The following is a 22,077-nucleotide window of genomic DNA, read 5'->3' as shown; positions in this document are numbered from 1 at the left end:
CAACTGGGCGGGATAGCAACCACGGCCCCAAATTTGAAAAACTAAAATGGTTTATTAAGATTACAGCCAATTACTTAATAAACTAAAATGGTTTATTAAGATAAAATAAGGTATAATCAGAAAAAATTTGGGGACCTGGTGACTTTACCGTTCATTTACTGTATACCCGTCCAGCCCACTCAACCATCCAATGGTTTATGGTGACAATATCTTGACTAATTAATCTATGTCAAGAAAACTTTTTTCGATTAATTATCACTTATAAAATTATATTTTAAATCATTTCAAACTTTACATTTTCACTCGTTTGCCTATTCTCTTTGTATTTCCCGTCTGCTGCTCTTTTTCCAACTGCTCACTACTTTTACATCAGCGCTATTTCACAATTTTTTTCTCAGCATTTTTGACTCTAGTTAATTAAGTGATCATGCTATCGACATTTATTTTTGCCCAGCATCATCTTCCTTCGATTTCACCCATTCGTTTGATGCTAAATCTTGTGAGTACATCCACCCGCAGCCTTAACACGAATGACAGAATGCATGGCCTGCACTGCCGTCAGCGCCGTGAACCGAAAGTCATCGGGTGCGAGATAATGCACTCGCTATGTTTACGGTGGCTGACGATAGCTGGTGCGAACCGCGGCAGCTTGGCGCGCAATTTCTGGTTCTTTCGATAAGAAAACAGGAAAGAGCGTTGCGGGGGCCGCAGCGGCGAGCAAAATGCGCAGGAACGCACCTGTGACGAGCGCACGGCCCACGCGGCAATCAGGTGGAAGCGAAAAAGCAGTCAAAGCGTGCGGCGCACCAGCTATCGCCAGCCAACGTAAACATGCCGAGAGCATTATCTCGCACCCGATGACTATCGGTTCGTGGCGCTGACAGCAGTCCAGGCCACGCATTCCGTCAATCGTGTTAAGTCTGTGGGCGGCTGTACGTCACAACTGCTGCTGACACATTCTGCGAACACGTTTCAGTGTCACGACCTCGCCGACTTAGCCTAGAAAAGCTTTCGCTATAAAACTGAGCGGAGAGCTTTTTAGCCGAAGTTCGACAAAGCTAGAAAAGTAACATCGGCGTCGTTATTACACAACGACGTTCGGAATTTACTAACCAGGTCAATTTCACAAGGATCGCCTGCCAGAACCTGTTCGTGCGATTTCCACAGGCAAGTTTCAAGCGTTCTAGCAACAATGCTCCAGCCACAACGACTGCCTCATACTTTCTCGTAGGGATCATGCAGGTAAATTGGTTCCTATTGTACATCCAGCACTCACTCTGCTGTTGGCGCTTCTTACGTGATGTATAATTGCTATTTAAAATCTCCCTCCAATTCCATCCCTGCGCTGTGGCTGATTGTTTTGTGCTGCTGGAGCAATGAATGAAGCCGCTTGATTTAGCTGCGGCGAAAAAAATCTTTTAATACCTCATTCAGAAAAACTTGTCTTAGTCGCGCTAACTTGGACTATACTAAGTTGAGCCTACCATGGACTGCTGGGTGCGCACGCCTGGGCGAAATGTGATGCTCTCGGCTCATTTTACTCGTCGTCGTTCGATTAAGCAGCGGGGTCGGAGCCGCGCCTCCAGTCCGTGGCAATGTCGATATCAGAATGATATAGTCATCACTTCCACTGTCACTTCCTAAGCTGCAACCTACGATTTGTTTCGTATTTACATCATGGCAACTCTGAGCTACCAGGCGTGACAGCTGAACCAATGCCAACCAAGTGCGACGGGAGCCGACAGCTGATGATGATGATATCACCTTTATTTTCCACCAGATAAGGAGGCCCTTACTCCCCGTCCCCGGCACGCAGGCCTTGGTTACGGGGGCTGGTACTTCCGCGGTTAGAAGCAGGCGATGTCTTGACTCCTCGACGCTTCTTCCGCCAAGCGGATGGCTTGTTGCTATGGAGCAGGGGCCTCGTTCCGCAGCAGGGCTTCCCAGGTTTCTGTACAATTTATATTTGCTTTAGCCCCTAGGCAGCTAGCGCATTCCGAGATTATGTGGTCGAGGGTCCCTCTCGCCCCACAGTGCTTGCACTTATCGTTTTGTTGCTCATCTCTCTGAACATGATATGCCCAGACCGGGTTTACGAAGTTCCCAGCTTGGAGGCGCCGCTCTGCGATTGCCTTTCTATTGTTTACACTTTTATCCGGTGGTGGCACCAGTCTCCTCTGTAACCTATAATTTTCAACAATCTCCGTGTAATTTTGCAGACACTCGTCCATGTTCTGGCAGTCGGGCGGCTCCACAGCTACCCGGAAGTAGAGAGCTCGGGCTAACTCGTGGGCTGCGTCGTTGTCAGGAACGGACGCGGGTGCAGGAGTCCAAGTTAGGCTAATTTTTCGCTTTAGCCATCTATTGGCCAAAATCCTGGCCGCTTCCGGCAAGATCGTACCCTTTACAAATTTATAAGTTAGGCTAATTTTTCGCTTTAGCCATCTATTGGCCAGAATCCTGGCCGCTTCCGGCAAGATCGTACCCTTTAAAAATTTATAATTTACGCTAATTTTTTGCTTTAGCCATCTATTGGCCAGAATCCTGGCCGCTTCCGGCAAGATCCTACCCTTTATAAATTTATAGATGGCCGTTTTGTATCGCTAATTATAAAATTGGCTTCTGTTCCAACGCAAGCGAGTGCAATCGAAACTTCTTCAGCTGTTCCCGCGTTGCGGAGTTTAATGGTGGCTGCCGATACGGGGGCACCGCGGCCGTCGGCCACTAAGGCGACCGCCGCACCCGACTTGCCACTTGCTGCGTCCACGTACGCAACTGACTTGCTGTCCATCGGATCGAAGGGTCTGGTTAGTGTTTCTGCTCTGTTTCCCTCCTTTCAGTGTTGAATATGGGATGCATGCTACGAGGGAATGGGGGAATGATTAGATTTTCCCGGCAGTCCCGCGGAATGCTCGATTTGGCTCGTAGTCCCCTATCTGTTTGCAGGCCTACCATTTCAGGGATGGCTCTGCCTGTGGTTGTTCGGCTGTGAGACGCGTTACATCAAACAGCCATGTCGTCTCCGCGGCCGGGCATTGGCGCGCGAGCACAAAACCTACAAATTAATTTTATTCGCGCAAAAATACATAACATATAGAGTGCAACATGAGATAACCACATTTTCTGAATCTAATTTCAGCAATTTCACCGAAATTCGCAATTTAATGCAGTATCCCTTTACCGGTTCTAGCTTAATCTCGCTGCATAACGTGGTAGCAGTTTTTGGAGTTTTTTGTTGCTTTTTATTTCGTTTTTGGCATTGTTGAATCCATGTGGCCGGAACATTCTTGGCTATATGAGTAAATTTACTTTGTGGTGTGCAAAAATTTACAAAACATAGAAGGAAAAAAAACTGAAAACTGCCTCTTATGCTCTGTGTTTATATGAGCAGTTACAAAGATCATTATTTGGATATTAGTTTTCGTTTTGCGTGTGAAGATATTATTACGAACACGATTGCGTTCTTGTATGTCGTCGAAGAATGCGTGCAACCTCCTTTGGTCCGCTTTCTTTTCAACATCGAGAATCTTTTGCTGTACATTCAATCCGAACACCCATCTTCAAGATTAGCACGCGTTGAGCGACATGCCCACGGAGTTCACCGAATGATGTTTTTTATCAAATTTTGAAGCAGCTGCTAAGCTCAAGTTCGTCGATTTGTAAAGAATCGATCCATTGAATGGCTACACGTCTCTAACACGCGATTAAGCTACAGCTCTTGAAGTCTTTTATTCTGGTGATATGCTGCGGCAGAGAATTTAAGAGGGACATGCATATATTTACAGTACAGATGCCTCTATGTTTTCGTCATACTAGCACTGTAAGTAGGACTTCTCTCCTAGCCCTTGACAGTCATAAAGGCAGTCTTGTTATAAGAAAAGTGGCTGTAGATTGGTTAAACTTGTTATACGAGGGGGTACCCAAAAGAAACCGGACTAAATATTTTGGTCGGCAAAGCTTCTGTGGTACCGCGTTTTGCCACTAGGAGCGCATAGAACGAACATTCCAGAGTCAGTAAGCCGAGTGCCGTCGTTGAAGGAGGTCAGACTAGCTTAGGCAGAGTTTTAGAGTGACGACTGTTTTGTGTGAATGTCGTTTATGCAATGGCCGATTTTCGTGAACAGCGTGCGCCGGTGAAATTCTGAGTTTTGCTCGGAAAAAGTTGAATGGAAACTCTTGAAATATTAAGAAAGACGTACAAGGACGATGCTATGGGGACAACTCAAGTGTTCCTGAATCGAATCCTGAATCAAAGCAACAATCATGCCAATGGAAAACTTCAAATTCACCTCGCCTCAAAAAAGCTCGTAAGGCGTAACCAAACCTCAAAACAATGCTGATTTGTTTTTTCGACTTGAGAGGAGTCGTCCATTGAGAATTTGTTCCGCAGGGTCAGACAGTTAGCCAGGCTTTATACTTGGATGTTTTGAAAAGATTTGGCAACAGTGTGCGGTGGAAGCGGCCAGATTTGTGGCGGTCGGGTGACTGGTCTTTCCATCATGGCAATGCTCCTGCTCACACAGCCCTGTCTCTATGACAATTTTGGACCAAAAATGGCATGACCCCTATTCCTCAACGCTCATACTCTCCCGACCTTGCCGCTTGCTACTTTCTTTGTTTCCTAGGATGAAAAAATAGGTTAATGGAAAGCGTTTCGCTGATGTTGCTGAGGTGAAGAAAAAAACGACGGAGGCACTGTCAAGCATCACAAAAGATGAATTTAAACAATGTTTTGAAAAATGGAATGAAAGATTCGACAAGCGTATCATTGCAAGTGGTGAATACTTTGAAGGAGATTGAAGGTCTGTGCTTAAAATGTGAACAAATAAGTTCAAACAAAAATAAGTCCGGTTTCTTTTGGGTACCCCCTCGTACCATTGCCACGTACCAAAAGGCGAGACCTGCTCATGTGTTTTATGTAGTCGTCAAAGCAATGGTAGCAGTTAGGAGGAAGAGGAAGGACGCTGTCTCATGACGTTACCGAGTTGGGAGTGTTAGCATGGTATGGTGCCACGCTGCCATGGTACGCGGTAGTGCGGTAACCGTGCGGTAAGCACTGCAACCACCCATGTGTTGCGCAAAATTTTTCACGCCGATGGCGAATCCTATGAATGAGCCTTTACCAGTTAGAGCTGCGGAACACCATGGTTTTCCCGGCGTAATGTTGGTCTCGGTATTATATAAACTGTTCAAAATGGTGATATAGATCGATTTAGGTTTGACTCGCCTAAGAGTGTCGAAACAAGCAGCACTAGTACAACGCGTTCGAGGCCTCTCTCACCGCGTGAAGATAGCTACGGCACGACACTCTGCTGCTATTTTATTATAATTTTAAATTTAGGCCGCCTGTGTGTTTTTATTGAAAAGTCAGTAATGTGCGGTGAACAGTGGCATTGTCCAGAGCCAGTCATATCCCATGCTCTATATTTTTTTTCAATTTGCTGTGTATGATGATCTGGTCACCTTCAGAAAATATTGTATAATGAAGGCTAGAAGTTTTGTTAATATTCGGAGAGGACCACAAAAAAGGTACTCTTATTCCGACAACACTTTCGCTTTCATTCAATCACTCAAGAGGAGATTGCTTTTTCACGCCAGCTGTAAGTGTACACAAATTCTGCGCGAAATCCATTAGCTTATAAAAGGCAGAAGGGCTCGAAAAAACAGTTGCATACATACGCGTATGTGAGCAAGTCCACTCTTAAACTGGCTAACGAAAATATACCATATCTGTCCCAAAGATAACTGTAATTTTTGCTACGTTTCACACGCGCAGCACTTTTCGTTTCTTTCTTTTTTACCTTCAAGTCCAGATTCCTTTGCTCGACCTTTTATACTCTCTGATTTTTCATAACTCACTTAGTTTTAGTCAATGGCAATGACTGCCGCTTCATTCTTGTATATAAGTTTCTCGTTGGGCTGTGTATTGTGAACTAAATTCATAATTATAGTTAAAATAAAAGCTATCGTCCTGATGTTCTACTCTTGCTCCGTGATGAAAAAATGAATCGTTTATTGTTTCCTAGGTGCCTTCGCCTAAAGATAAAAGATACATGGCGTCCTGGGCAAGGATGAACTGGCAGGCGGCTCTTTTTTTTCTCTTAAGTGCACCTTGCTTCTTCTGCGTGGAGGGGAACCAGAATCCAGCAGAGGTACGTTCGTCCATATTGATACATGCATTCGAAGAAGAGACAGAAGTAGTGCATGCGCTAGAAGAGGAAGAAGTTAGTTGGCTCTCTCGCGCGCGCTCGAACCACTGGGTGACCGCCGCAGGTTTTTCGTCTCTGCGCGGGTGTTCTTTTTGGCGTTGCACGCTACAGTTTGGTGGAGCAGTGCTGGGTACGCTTCCCGACCTGCAAACTCCGTACAGCGTCACTACGGACCTCACACCGGTTCACCAGCGACCCAGCCGCCGTCTCCGCGGAGAGTCGCCTGAATTTGGGCCCCTTCCCCCGCCAACAAGGACGACGCAGCCTCGACCGCCGAGTCCAACTGACATGGCCACTGACATCAGGACCCAGCCGCCGATCCAGCCTCTACCGTCGAGTCCAACTGCCATGGCCGCTGACACCAGGCCCCTGGCGCCGATCCTTTGCCACCCACCGCGAACACCGCCATCTTTTCACGGTGACGTGTTCGAAGACGCTGAGGACTGGCTGGAGACGTTCGAGCGGGTCGCACGCTACAACGGCTGGTGCGACGAGCGCAAGCTGAATAACGTCTACTTTGCCCTGGAAGAGACTGCTCGGACGTGGTTTGAAAACCACGAGGCTACACTTTCCACCTGGGAGACGTTTTGCCGGAGTCTCCTGGCTACGTTCCCCAACGCTGACCGCCGGGAGAAGGCTGAAGCTGCGCTGCACTCCCGAAATCAGCGCACGAACGAAAGCGTGCGCATGTACACCGAAGACATGGCCCGTCTTTTCAAGCGCGCCGACCCCAACATGACAGAGGAGAAGCTGCGCCATCTCATGCGTGGGGTTAAGCAGGAGCTGTTCGCGGGCCTCGTGCGCAGCCCACCCCGCACGGTGGCGGAATTTCTAACCGAGGCGACCACGATGGAGACGACGCTGCAACAACGGGCCCGCCAGTACAACCGGGCCATCAACTGCATGGTGCCCGAAGGCTTTTCGTCGTGTCTCGGCGGCAGTGCAGACACCTTGCGTGAACTAATTCGCTCCGTTGTCCGGGAGGAACTGCAACGGATCCATCTGCCTCAGGTTGCACCTGCGCCGCTGGCAGCGCTGTCCGAAGTTGTCAGGGCCGAGGTGCGACAGGCTGCGCAGGCACCTCCTGTCCCCGAAGCGCCATCCCGGTTCGATGACCGACCCACGTACGCATCTGTTGTACGTCGCACGACAGGCTACGGTCCCATTGCCCCAACGCCTGGCGTGAGCAACATCGGCACATGTCACGCAAGCGTGCCTGGCTACGGTGTGACCCCGTCGACCTCCGTGAGTAACATCGCCACGTATTCTGCAACCGCATCTGCTGCAGCTGGGCCACGCCCTCGCAAGTCGGATTTGTGGCGTACACCGGACCGCAGGCCTCTCTGCTACCACTGTGGGGAGCCTGGTCACCTCTACCGCGCCTGTCCGTACCGCCAAGTGGGCCTTCGCGGTTTCCATCCCGACGCACCCTGCCCTCAGAACGGCGAACGACCGCATGAGATTGCACAGCATCTCTGGGCACGCCAGAACCCTGCCTACTCTGGAAGGCGCGAGTCCCGTTCCCCTTCGCCTCTCCGTTATCGCTCTTCCAGCCCTGGCCGCCAGAGTAGCTCTGCTGGCCGTCGCTCGCCGAGTCCGCGTCGGGAAAACTAACACCAGCGACCTCTGGAGGCAAGGCCGCTGACGTCGGGACGTGTCAAGATCCTCCATCGCGGAACCCTCGAGCCGACGATACCCGGACAGAGATAGGCAGCGACAGTATCAGATACGCTGCATCCGATTTGCGTGTGACAATTGATGGCACTGACATTACCGCGCTGCTCGATACCGGTGCTGATTACTCTGTTATGAGCCGTGCCTTCGCTGGAGAACTTAAGAAGGTTCTGACACCGTGGACGGGGACCCCCATTCGCACCGCTGGTGGCCACCTAATTTCCCCTGTGGGCAAATGCACGGCTAGAGTTGGGATTAGTGGTTTTACGTACGTTGGTGAATTTGTCGTACTCCCCGAGTGTTCCAGAGACTTGATTCTGGGGATCGACTTCCTGCAGTCGAACGGCGCTGTGATTGACTTTCAGAAGGCACGTGTCACGTTCTCGACCAAACAGGCCGTGGCGCGCTTTGACTCCCGCGATCCCTGCAGCAACGCTCTGCGCATTGTCGAGAACGACGTCACGGTGCCGCCGCGGTGCAGTGTTCTGGTGCTCGTGCGGAACGACCTCTTTCATGACTACGAGGGCCTAGCGGACAGCCATAGTCCACTGCTGCTTAAGCGGGGACTTGCCGTTGCAAGAGGTCTCGTCCAACTACGTGACGGCCGCACCCACGTCCTCCTGACTAACTTTGCCAACGAATATCAGCACCTGGCCAAAGGCATGGCTATTGCCTTCCTCCACGACGTTGCTGAGGTTCCAGGTTTGTGCACCGTGGGAGGACCCTCTCCGGAGTATGCTGGCCCACATCACGTTCTTCAGTCAGTCAGAATAAATCCTGCCTTGCCGTCGGTTCAGAGGGATCTTCTGTCGGCCCTCTTGGCAGAATTTGCGGACTGTTTCGCTACGTGCTCGAAGGTCGGCCGAACTCCACTCGCCAAGCATCGTATCATCACTGACGAGACTACGCGACCAGTCTGCCAGCGCCCATATCGTGTTTCCCCGGTGGAGAGAGAAGCCATTCAGAATCAAGTTGCCGAGATGCTTGCAGACGATGTCATTCAGCCGTCCACCAGTCCGTGGGCATCGCCTGTGGTTCTTGTCAAAAAGAAGGACAATACTCTGCGTTTCTGCGTGGACTACAGGAAACTTAACAGCGTGACCAAAAAGGACGTTTACCCGCTGCCCAGAATAGATGACGCGCTCGACCGATTGCGGAACGCCAGATACTTCTCGTCATTGGATCTTAAAAGCGGGTACTGGCAAATCGAAGTGGACGAGAGAGACCGGGAGAAGACGGCTTTCGTGACGCCTGACGGCCTCTATGAGTTTAAAGTGCTCCCATTTGGTCTGTGCTCAGCACCGGCCACTTTCCAACGCATGATGGACACTGTCCTCTCCGGCTTGAAATGGCAGTCCTGCCTGGTGTACCAGGACGATGTCGTTATATTTTCGCCCACCTTTGACCAACACTTGGAGCGGTTGCGCATTGTGCTACAAGCGCTCAAATCCGCGCAACTCACCATCAAAGCCGAGAAATGCCATTTTGGCTTTGAGGAACTTCGCTTTCTTGGTCACGTTGTCAGCGCACAAGGTGTTCGCCCGGACCCTGACAAGACTGCTGCCGTCTCATGTTTTCCACGCCCAACTGACAAGAAGGCCGTTCGCCGGTTTTTAGGCCTGTGCTCCTATTATAGGCGCTTTATTCAAGATTTCTCGAAAATCGCGGAACCGCTGAACGCACTGACCCGTGACGACACGCCCTTCCTGTGGGGGACCGACGAAGAGGCTGCATTTGTCGAGCTTCGCAGCCGTCTGCAAAGCACTCCGATACTCGGCCATTTCGACGAGCATGCTGCCACGGACATCCACACTGACGCCAGCAATGTTGGCCTTGGTGCAGTACTGATCCAGTGGCAAGACGGTGCAGAACGGGTCATCAGTTATGCTAGTCGGACACTTACGCGCTCCGAGACCAATTATTTTACGACGGAGAAAGAATGTCTTGCAGTGATATGGGCCATCTGCAAGTTCCGACCGTACCTCTACGGACGACCCTTCCGTGTGGTAAGCGACCACCACTCCTTATGCTGGCTGGCGAGCCTCAAAGACCCCTCAGGACGCTTGGCTAGATGGAGCTTACGCTTGCAAGAATACGACTTGACAGTAGTTTACAAGTCTGGCCGCAAGCATCAGGATGCGGATTGTCTGTCGCGCGCGCCTATCCCAATCAATACCGAAGAAACCACCGATGATTTTCCTTTCCTGGGCTCTGTTAGTACCACCCAAATGGCGCAGCTTCAGAGGGCGGACACGGAGTTGGCGCCGCTCATCGATTACCTCGAAGGCAGTGAAGCTCCCATTCCGCGTGTTTTTCTTCGAGGGCTTCACACCTTCACTTTACGGTCTGGTGTTCTCTACAAGCGCAACTTTGCCAACAGCGAAGAAGTGTTCCTACTTGTCGTACCATCACAGCTGCGGTCTGAGATCTTGAGTGCCTGTCATGATGCACCATCCGCCGGCCACCTTGGAGTCAGCCGTACACTCGCGCGGATTAGACAAAAGTATTATTGGCCCAGCTTACTCCCATCGGTGCGGGCCTACGTCAAAACATGCCGTGAATGCCAACGTCGGAAGACTCCTCCATTGAAACCGGCCGGATTTCTTCACCCCGTCGATCCACCGAAGACCCCTTTCCATCAAGTGGGCATGGACCTCCTTGGCCCATTTCCGAAGTCTTCGTCTGGAAAGCGTTGGATAGTCGTTGCGACTGACTACCTCACACGGTACGCTGAGACCACGTCTCTTGCCAAAGGCACTGCTGCTGAAGTGGCGCAGTTCTTCGTCCACAACATTGTCTTGCGTCATGGAGCACCCGCCGTTGTTGTTACTGACCGGGGAACTGCTTTCACGGCCCGCTTAACCCAGTCCGTGATGACTCTGACGCACACGAGCCACCGACGTGCTACGGCGTATCACCCGCAGACAAACGGGTTCGTAGAGCGACTCAACCGCACACTAGCCGACATGCTATCAATGTACGTTGACGTCGAGCATCGAACTTGGGACGCCATTCTGCCGTACGTAACGTTTGCGTACAACACCGCCCTGCAGGAAACAACCCGACTGACCCCCTTTCAGCTTGTCTTCGGTCGCCAGGTGACCACTCCGTTGGATGCTATGTTGCCCGTCGACCCTTACTGCGACTCTGACGCTGACATCGACGTAGATACCTTCGTTCAGCGTGCAGAGGAAGCGCGTCAACTGGCCCGCCTGCGCATCCACCGTCAACAGGAGGCTGCCGCCACTAAGTACAACTGTGGACGCCGTTTCGTCAGTTATGCTCCCGGCGACCTTGTGTGGATTTGGATACCTGTTCGTCGCCGCGGGCTCTCTGAAAAGCTGCTGCGCCGATACTTCGGCCCTTACGAAGTAGTGCGCCGCATCAGTGATGTGACTTATGCAGTTGCTCCCGCCCCGACAGCTTGTTCATCGCGCCGGTCGCACCGAACTGAAGTCGTACACGTTGTTCGCATGAAGCCTTACCACGACCGGCTACCTGACTGAACTGCGGTCCACTGCAGCTGTGTTCTACCCTTTCGCTGACTTTTCTCTCCTCGCCGCATCGTGTCGATGCTGCAGAAGAGGGGGGCAGTGATACATGCATTCGAAGAAGAGACAGAAGTAGTGCATGCGCTAGAAGAGGAAGAAGTTAGTTGGCTCTCTCGCGCGCGCTCGAACCACTGGGTGACCGCCGCAGGTTTTTCGTCTCTGCGCGGGTGTTCTTTTTGGCGTTGCACGCTACAATATGCTGCATGAGGACTAATATTTGCTACATAGACGTTCTGATGCTTATTGGATTTGTGTTCACAACAAAAAATTGGAAGAGAAAGTCGAGAGGATCATTTTCTGTTCACATAGAAAAGAAAAAGTTTTAAGTTTCTCGCAATCATCTTTTGCACTGGAGGTACACGTACAAAGCAGGCAGGTGCTCAACACTTGTCTCTCATGCGTCAATCTCTATTGTACACTCAGCCTTTTTTTCCACTGCTGCGCTAGCATACACTCTCTTGCGAAGCATGCGTAGCGGCAGTTCAGTCATGTGCGCCAGCCTTGCGTGGGCGGCAAGGCTGTACATGAGGAATGGCGTACACAATAGATTAGTGTATTTGGGTTCAAGGCAGCTACTTCGTGTTTGGTGCGATTATCGTGAACAGCTCAATACAGTAAATTGCTGGGCTAGTTGGGTCACAATGCGCAAAGGTCGAACCAGAGACACAGACGCAGGAAAAGGACAAGGAGGCACACACACAACACCGCTGGAATTATAACTCATTTGTTCCGAGGATTCAAGCCACATTTATACATACTTCCTTCGCAAGCGCATAATTTGGACAAGGTTAGGGAATACTTTACGGAAATAAAAGCTTAATCTCCTTTCCAGTAATTATGATTCAATTGTCACTTACACATATCTGCTTGTTTTTCCTGGTTAAGAACGCTTCCAGCAGCTCGCGCTTACGTCTTGGTTTTCCTCGACCAATAATACTGACCAGGTGAAACCCAGGGGAACAGTGGCAGTTCTTCACATGAAAAGCTAAATTGCTTCCAGTGCGTGAGCACAAAGTTGCTCTGTGCTGCCTTAAACGTTCATTTATGGATGCTCCAGTTTGCCCTGTGTTTTGTCGCACTGCCTTAAATGTGGCGCTCCGCCGTTAGATGTTTGCCAGCTCTTCGGTTCTCTACTGCCTTTTCCAGGCCACTGGAAGCGTGTCTGCAAGATTCTCAAGTCGTAGCTTTACCGGCAGGTCAGATGTTTGTGAGATTGGCTGTGGTACTTCCGCACTCAGTTCGGGCATCCCTGGACGGCTGCTTCAAGCAAGCATCAGGAGCATCATCGCCTGGCAACTTTATTTACTGAAGCTTACTGGAAAGATTTTCGGCCAGGTCTGCCCAAGAAGGAGACAGAATGCAACTGGCACTTTTGAAACGTAATCTGATGGAGCCTCCCTTCCGTCAGAATATTACAACCTCCTGGAAATGTGTTCTAAATACTCTATACAGACACGGCCCAGCAAGCATGAACTTCTGTCAGCGGCGAACAGAGTGGCTGCTAAAGCCCCTTCTGAGGAGAAGAGACACTGCCTCTCGGAGGGAGTTAATTGTGTTTTGAGGAGTTGGACTGACCACCGTACAATGGCCAAGTACATGCGCCCCTTGGTCGCTCACTTCAAACGGGAGGGGGTCAGCCTCCTGCAAGCGTACAAGAAAGGTGGGTTTAAGGTTCTGTCTTCTCTTTTCAGTACGAAAGTGAGCGATGCTATTGAGAAGAACTTCATGAAGTCAGACTTAAAACCTCAAAAAGCCAAGGCGTTAACCTTTAGACTTCACAATCGGCTGAATTAGGCGAGTCTGGAAAATGAAGTTCGCAAATGCCATCAAGACGTCCTGCGTGTGTTTTAGACCGCAGCTCTTTGGCGCCAGTTTCTGCGTTTTTCGGCGTCGAGAATCGCTGTCGCCGTTGTCCGTTGTAACCAGCAGTGGACACTTAGTCGCGCTTTCAGCTGCGAAACCAATGGAGCGTGAGCTTGGAAAGCAAAGGAAAGGCTCATAACTGGCCTCCTGGAACAGCGGGCACCATAATCTTGCTTTAAGCTTCGTGGCGGTAGTGACAGATGTGCGCTGCATGCGTTGGCATTGCCAACGTTGTGCCATTTTAAGGAAATGATGTGCGCATAACTGTCTCCCTGGGTCAGTGGACGCCTGGATAGGTACGTGGGCTGATCAGAGAGAGAGAGATGCGGGCTGCATGCGTTAGCGCTGACAACGGGGAGCGAACTATAGCAATCAACCTTTAACGTCCACTTGCCAGGTTGGCAAGGTGGATCAACTGCTATTGGAGTGTTTATTGAAGGAAGAAACTGTGTGAAAAGTAACTAGTTGTCTGCAATTGTACATCCATGTCTTGCTCAAATTTTTTTGCCTCAGTCTAACGAAACGCTGAAACAACTGATAAGCGGCGCTCAAATCTCCCATTAGGAAGTAACGTAATCGTCGGCAATTTTTTCACTGCAAAGACACATAAGCCTGGTTTCCTTGTTGGGGCGATTCTCACTGAAGAAGGCTCTTGGCAAAAAATGGTCCACAACTGTCTGAATCATTCCTTCAAGGGCCTGGCGCCAACGAATCATTTTCTTGTGCAGTGCTCAATGAGCGTGGTGGAGTGCCTCGGCAGTGGGTTTCCAGGCGATAATGCAGCCTTTTCAGTGGACATTGAGGACCTGTTTTATTTTATGCCCCCCCGAAGAACTTTTCATGACAGTGTGGGAATTAATTTAAACGACTGGGTCAATTTCCTTCCCTAATAAGTGCGGCATCACACTGGAATCCTTCCTCGGGCTTTTAAAGCTATATTTAAATTCTACTATTGTACAACATGACCAGAACTTCATTGCATGAAACCGAGGCATCTGTATTGGCTTCTGTGTAGCGCTAGTTCTTTTCAACATATTGTCACGTGGCAGAAGATGGACTGACCAGCAGGGAGAAAAGGAAGAGAAAGAGCTGAAGGACGCCGGTAGGCTTCCTGCTTCCATCCTGCTACGACCGATCCCCTCTGTGAATAAACCCCCGTGCGTGCTAAGCACGTAACAGTTTGGTGAGAGGTGCCGGGTATCGACCACGGAGCATTCCATCTACCGAAGGAGCCGTAGACTCGCAGGCTTCCCACCACTGCCATCGGACATGCCTGGAGACGACAATGCCGAGCAACCCGGGATATCCACAGCGAACAACTGGCCACATTATCGAGAGCCCCGCACATTTTTTGGAAAACCTGAAGAGGATGTTGACGAGTGGCTGAAACACTACGAGCGGGTGAGCAAATACAATCGCTGGAACGCTGCCACTAAACTGGCTAACGTGGTGTTTTTCCTTGCCGCCACCGCCCTTGACTGGTTCGACAATCATGAGGATACTCTGAATTCATGGGCTACCTTTACGTCCGAGATCAAGAAAAATTTTGGGGATGAATCGGCAAAGAAGATGCGTGCGGAACAGGCATTGCTTCACCGCGCGCAAGTACCCGGAGAAACTTGCACAGCATACATCGAAGCCATCTTAAAGTTATGCAAGCTGGTTAACTCCAGTATGCTTGAAGAAGACAAAGTCGGCCACCTTCTGAAAGGAATTGCGGAAGATGTTTACAATTTTCTGATTAGCAAAGAGAGCCTGAGCACCACCGCTGACGTTATAAAACATTGCAGAACATTTGAAGCTCTTAGGCTGCGTCGAATCACCCCTAAATTCGGAAGATTGGCCAATGTCACCTCTACAGCCAGTGTTGAAGCCTGTCCTCCAAATTCTATGGCTGATGTGATTCGAGAGATTGTGCGCGAGGAATTGTCCAGATCCAGGGACACCTTCTGCCGCACAGAATATCTGCTGCACAGTCCTGCACCGGGGGAAGATGTTGCCGCCCTGTCGACTCCGTGGGCTCAACCTAACGGCACTTTGCCCATGGACGATCGGAACATTGCCCAACGTTATGGCCACCAGCCGACGGAAAGGAGGCCCACCTACCCAGAAGACGTGGTTCGTCAGCAGCGAGATCCTGGCTCCAGCCAACGTCGCGACTTTGTTCGCCAGGACTTTTATGGCGGTCGCTGGCGCTCTCAACCTTTGTGCTACCGGTGTGGCATTGCAGGGCATATCGCTAGATATTGCCGCCGTCGTTTCCCGACTTCTCAAGACTTCCAACCCCCGGCGCATACTTACGGACAACTGCACACCGCGCAGCAGCGACCCCCAACGTCCGCTTGGGACCCGTACCGCCCGAGCAATTTGCGGAGTTCATCACCTGCATCTGACCGCAGTGTGACGCCGCCACCTCAGCGCCAACGGCGGTCACCTTCTCCCCGACGTCGTGCATCCCCTCCGCCTCCGGGAAACTAGGAGGCGCGGCCGATGGAGGTGAGGCCGCCGGCGAGTCGATGACGTCCAATATACCTCTGCCCGTGTTTATGTTGAAGAACAAACTGGGAGTGTTTATTGATGGTGTGAAAACAATGGCTCTTGTGGACACTGGTGCTACCGTATCCGTTATGAGTTTGAGGTTTAAGAACCGTTTAGGTAGGAAAGTGATGTTTAGTGCTGACCGTGCAGCGTTATTTCGTGGTGTCGGTGGTGAACCTTTGGTTCCACTTGGTGTGTGTGCTTCGGATGTTGTTATTGGTGGTCTAACGTTTACAACAGAATTCGCAGTGCTACCACGGTTAACGCATGATGTGATTCTTGGTATTGATTTTCTGCAAGAGTGTGGTGCAACTTTAGACTGTCGTACGGGAGAAATTGCTTTGAATTCTTCACTACTTTCAGCTCTTGTGGATAACTCGACACCGGATTTGGGAGCATTTGCGGTGGAAGAAGACACTATTGTACCAGCTTTCTCCGCAGCATTCGTGCGGGTTTCCTCAATTCACAATCAGTGCGAATCTTTTGAAGCTGTGGTAGAGCCTACGACACTCGCCTGCTCTAAGAAGAGTATCGTCGTGCCTCGTTGCGTCGTTCCCGTGGTGAGAGGCCGTACAGAGCTGTGGACAGTGAACCACTCTGAAGAGCCAGCTGTGTTGCCCCGGGGCCTCAAACTCGCCCGTTTCGAGGAAGGTGTGTCAGGTTCCGTCGCGACGTTAACCAACTCTGTCAGTGAGCAGCACGTGAAAAGAGATATGGAGACCCAATTTAAGGCTATGATTAATCAGGCTCTTCCCACAACCGAGCGTCGCACTCTAGTGGAGCTCCTTCTGAAGCACGTGTTCGTGTTCGACTTTGCCAAAGACGATTCAACACCCCCGCCTACCAGTCGTATTCATCACACGATCAACACCGGCTCCGCACCTCCTATGCGCCAGAAGCCCTATCGAGTCTCAGCCACTGAACTTAAGTTAATAGATGACCAAGTTCAAGGGATCCTAAAGCGAGGCATAATTCGAGAGTCTTCCAGTCCTTGGGCAGCTCCAGTTATCCTTGTTAAGAAAAAAGATGGCGCATGGAGGTTCTGTGTTGAATACCGTCGCTTAAATACGGCCACGAAGAAGGACGTCTACCCGCTTCCACGTATAGATGGCGCAATTGATTGTCTGCACTCCGCTTCATACTTTTATTCTATTGATTTGAGATCCGGCTACTGGCAAATCCCCATGCACGCTGCAGATAGGGAAAAAACGGCATTCATAACACCAGACGGACTTTACGAGTTTAACGTTATGCCTTTCGGATTATGTAATGGACCTGCAACATTCGAGCGGTTCTTGGATACAATCCTGCGTGGCCTCAAGTGGCAAATTTGTTTATGTTATTTGGACGACGTTGTAATTTTTGGCAAAACGTTTAGTGAGCACAACAGCCGCCTGGATATTGTGCTTGATTGCATGGAACGAGCTGGCCTTATCCTCAATTCTAAGAAATGTCATTTTGGGAACCGTGAAACAATTGTTCTTGGCCATTTAGTTGATAAAGAAGGTGTTCGACCAGATCCAAAGAAAATTGAAGCTGTCAAAAGTTTTACGGTGCCTCAATCAGTGAAAAAGATGCAGAGTGCAGAGTTTTTTAGGGCTCTGCTCGTACTTTCGACGCTTTATAGCTAGGTTTGCGGACATCGCTTACCCACTCACGTGTTTGCTGCATAAAGATGCACCGTTCAATTGGACCAGCGAATGTGATGCAGCTTTCCGACATCTGAAATTTCTTTTGACCTCGGGCCCCATCCTACGCCACTTCTGCCCATCTGCACCAATTGAAGTGCACACTGATGCAAGTGGTATCGGTATCGGCGCTGTACTTATACAACGCCATAGTCACGATCAGCACGTGGTAGCATATGCCAGCCGTTCATTGAGTAAGAGCGAAAGAAACTACACGGTTACTGAGCAAGAATGTTTCGCCGTTGTTTTCGCTGTACAGCGCTTCCGCTCCTATCTGTACGGAAATGCTTTCACCGTCGTGACCGACCACCACTCGCTTTGCTGGCTAGTGAGTCTTCGTGACCCCTGTGGCCGGCTTGCTCGATGGGCTTTGCGCCTACAAGAATTTAATTTCACTGTGGTGCATAAAAGCGGCCGTCAACACTCAGATGCCGATTGTATTTCCCGTTTGCCGCTTCAAACGACTGATGACGCCGCAGACAACTTTGATGAATACTTGGCGCCACTTTCACAAGCCTTCCCCGATCTTCAAGTTTTCCGAACTGAGCAACGCAGAGACCAAACATTAACCTCTTTGTTTGATACCGCTCAAGATTGTGTAAAGAATACTTTTTGCATTCGCGACGGTTTACTTTATAAGAAGAATTTCGCTTCTGGAGGAGCACGCATGCTTCTTGTCGTACCCGAAAACCTGCGCATCACAGTTCTTGAAATGATGCACGACGACGCCACGTCTGGGCACTTGGGAGTGACACGCACACTCCACCGCACACAACAACGGTTTTACTGGCCTAACATGCGTTCAACCATCCAGCACTATGTAGCCAGCTGTGTGCAATGCAAGCGCTTTAAGCTGCCGACTTCGAGTCCACCGGGCAAACTGCGGTCAATCACACCTCCAACAGCCCCGTTTGAGCAAGTTGGCATTGACCTCCTTGGACCTTTCCCACGGTCCTCTAAAGGAAATCGATGGATTCTTGTGTGCGTAGACCACTTAACCCGTTATTGTGAGACAGCCGCGATACCAGCTGCTACTGCGTCTGAAGTATCTAACTTCTTACTTCGATTCGTCATTCTTCGGCACGGCCCTCCTGCAGTTCTCATTAGTGACCGTGGACGCCAATTTACAGCGGACGTTGTTGGAGAACATCTCCGCCTCAGCAGCTGCAGTTTTCGCCACTCCACGCCATATCATCCCCAAACGAACGGTGTGGTAGAACGCACTAATCGGACGCTCACCACCATGCTTGCTATGTACGTCGCTGCAGATCATAAGGACTGGGATGGCGTCCTCCCGTTCATCACTCATGCATACAACACAGCGCAACATGAGACAACTGGCTACAGCCCCTTTTACCTGCTCTATGCTCGCTCACCTCGCTGCGGCCTTGACACCATTCTACCATTTTTCATCCACGATGAACCTTCTCTTGCGACCACACTCTGCAGAGCTGAAGAAGCTCGCCAGCTTGCCCGCGTTCGAATTTTATCTTCGCAAGAGCGTTCCAAGGGGAGAGAACACACACCAACAACACAGGCGCTAACTTCCGACTGACGAAGAAAACCAAACCCAACCAAGTGAACGGAACCCGAGCAAAAGTAGCGCATGCGCTGACCTAAGATAAAACAAAAATCGAAAAAAAGGTGCGAAAAATGCGATAAAAAATGTGAGATCACGGATGTTTTGAACCCAAGAAGGCAGCTCTCGTTTAGACAAGGAAATGGACGGAGTACTAACGCAGTTATCTTGTAAGGCAGCAATCTGTGCAGCTTCCACAATTTCGCGAGTTAGCTTATCTCTACTCTTAGCAACGACTGAGCATTTGTCCAAAAAAGGCACGCACTTGCAATCTTTGCAGTGCAAAGCTAGATTGCTGCCGGTATAAGTCTTCATGTTATTATTGTGCTCTCGAAGCCTATCGTTCAGGCACCTACCGGATTGCCCAATATACTGCTTGCCACAGGAGAGCGGAATGTTGTACACAATGCCCTCAGTACATTTAACAAATCTTTTCCTGTGGCGGATGGTACACTGCTGCTTTTGGGAGCTATGTGCGGAGGGCACGGACCTTTTGCATAACACACTGAGCTTTTGTGGAGCTGAAAACACCACACGAACGTTTGCCTTTTTCCCTATTTTCTTGAGATTGTGCGCGACACAATGGACGTAAGGAATGACAGCCACCTTGCCTCTCGTTTCTTCTGTAGTGTTAGGTTCTTTCCGGAGCTTCTTTTTCAGCAGGTTTTCGGCGACTGTACCCACGAAATCTTTAGGGTACCCTGCTTCGAGGAACCTCGCGAGTTGTTCATGAAAGCTAGATGCGGATTGATGGGGGCATGACTTTTCAAAGGCGTTTTCCATGCAGAGGTTAATAATGCCTCGTTTCACGAGTTTAGAATGAGCTGATGTGTAAGGTAGAAGCGGTTTGTTGGCGCGAGGTGAATAGCACCAGCAAACGTGGTTGTCAATGAATTTAAGCCGAATATCGAGAAACCTAATCTCTGAGTCAGTAGGCATTTCGCTAGTCAATAGTAGCGGGTGAAAACACCCTTGTACAATGGTCAAAATGTCTGAAGTAACGGCCTCGAGGTTCGAAGGTGTGCAGTTAACAAGGAAGAGAAAATCGTCAACAAATCTGAAGATTCTAACCACACAAGAATTAGCAAGTCGGTCTTGGAGGATCCTGTCAAGGTGTGCAAGGTATAGGTTACTGAGTGCGGGGGCCAGGCAGGACCCAATGCATATTCCCTGCTTTTGAATGAACGGAACGTCTTGAAAATTTATGAAGGTGGAGCGCAGATAAAACAACAGCAATTCTAAAAAACTATCAACAGACAGCCCTGATTCATTTTGAAATGACACCGCACCGTAATGAAGGATCGATTCTTCAACTATGGTAAGTAGGTTATCATGAGGCAAGGAGTAATACAAATCTTTAACGTCAATGGAGAAGCCGAGAAGGCTCTGGTCGGACAACAATTTCACAGCATTAACAACTTGTTCTGAATTTCTTACAAGAAACGGGTCATTGACAGGCAAAATATTAAGTTTTTCTTGGAGAAACAGAGCTATTGACTTCTGCCAAGTGTCTTGTTCAGAAATTATTACCCTAAGGGGAGCATCAACCTTGTGAGTCTTTGCGCTGAAAAACACTTCTAAGAAGAGACGCTTGCTATTTTCAATGCTCTTTGCCACTTTTGCAAGATTGAGCTTGTCACATAGCTTCATGGCTTGTGCCTTAAGCTTGGGAAGCGAGACCTTCTTACGAGCCTCAAAAACCTCTGTCACAGCACGGTGGGCTTTCTCATTGAATGTATCATGCGAAAATACAGCAAAACCTCCCTCTTTGTCATAGGGGAGGACACAAAGTGACTGTTCGGCTAGAAAGGACAGGACGCGATTCACATTGACTTTCGAGGGGCGAGGCTTACAGTGAGAAAGGACGTCCACACCATCGGCGATGCACCGACCACAGTCCTCTTGGTCGGGCAGGCGGGATACACGTCGCACCATGGAGAGCAGTTCATGCGGAGCTTTCGGAGATTCCCTTGCAAACTTGGGACCAAGGGCCAACGTCCGCATGACGTCCTGGGGAATCGTGACGCCGTCAGGGACGAACACTTTGTTCACGTTGCTAGGGCACTTAGGGGGGCACCGGGAGCGAAGATCCTTCAGATGAACTTGCCAGAGGGCTTCGGTTGTACGGTCAGCTAATAGCAGATGCTCACGAAGCTGGCGTTTTGCGGAATCTGGTTCCAGTGTACGTTGCAGTTGCACGGCTAAAATCACTCTCAAAAGGCGTGCGTAACGGTGGTACTCTGACTTGATTATCTTGCAGACCCTTCGGCAGTGTCCAGCGGAAGGACTAAAACCAATAAAAAGACGTCTCACATCGTCAGGTAGAATACCGGAGCGGATGCAGAAAGCAACAGACCGTGCTCTGCAAAGCGTAGCGGCAATCAGGGATACGGTCACACTTGGGTTTTGGAAGACATGTAGAAAGATGCCCGAGGAACTAGTAATATGATTCACCAGGGTGGAAATTTGGGCAAGTCGGTATTGATCCATAACGTAAGAGTAGCGCAAAACCAGGACGACGGACACAAGGGGAGAGAACACACACCAACAACACAGGCGCTAACTTCCGACTGACGAAGAAAACCAAACCCAACCAAGTGAACGGAACCCGAGCAAAAGTAGCGCATGCGCTGACCTAAGATAAAAAAAATCGAAAAAAAGGTGAAATGATACAATCAATGAGAAAGCCCCCCGTGCTGTGACAGAGGTTTTTGAGGCTCGTAAGAAGGTCTCGCTTCCCAAGCTTAAGGCACAAGCCATGAAGCTATGTGACAAGCTCAATCTTGCAAAAGTGGCAAAGAGCATTGAAAATAGCAAGCGTCTCTTCTTAGAAGTGTTTTTCAGCGCAAAGACTCACAAGGTTGATGCTCCCCTTAGGGTAATAATTTCTGAACAAGACACTTGGCAGAAGTCAATAGCTCTGTTTCTCCAATGAAAAAATTAATATTTTGCCTGTCAATGACCCGTTTCTTGTA

At 49.8% G+C, this 22,077-nt stretch overlaps 1 protein-coding gene across 2 annotated transcripts in view; it reads left to right on the top strand.

Annotated features, from left to right (window-relative positions):
* Positions 1-909: 909 nt before the first annotated feature.
* LOC149327920 (uncharacterized) overlaps positions 910-22,077 on the top strand; it is a 77,505-nt gene continuing 56,337 nt past the window's right edge. The window contains exons 1-2 of one of the 2 annotated variants that reach the window (XM_089563988.1): positions 910-1,242; positions 6,027-6,152. In XM_089563988.1, coding sequence (XP_089420114.1) covers positions 1,237-1,242; positions 6,027-6,152 — 132 coding nt within the window. In that variant the 5' untranslated portion in view covers positions 910-1,236. The remainder of the gene's footprint in view (positions 1,243-6,026; positions 6,153-22,077) is intronic. The other variant, XM_089563989.1, reaches the window with a different exon arrangement.

The sequence above is a fragment of the Amblyomma mixtum genome, chromosome 10 (assembly GCF_055824585.1).
Source record: "Amblyomma mixtum isolate Tamu chromosome 10, ASM5582458v1, whole genome shotgun sequence".
Taxonomy (NCBI): Eukaryota; Metazoa; Arthropoda; class Arachnida; order Ixodida; family Ixodidae; genus Amblyomma; species Amblyomma mixtum.
The sequence above is the reverse complement of the archived record's forward strand: the minus strand, read 5'-3'. Positions and strand labels throughout refer to the sequence as shown.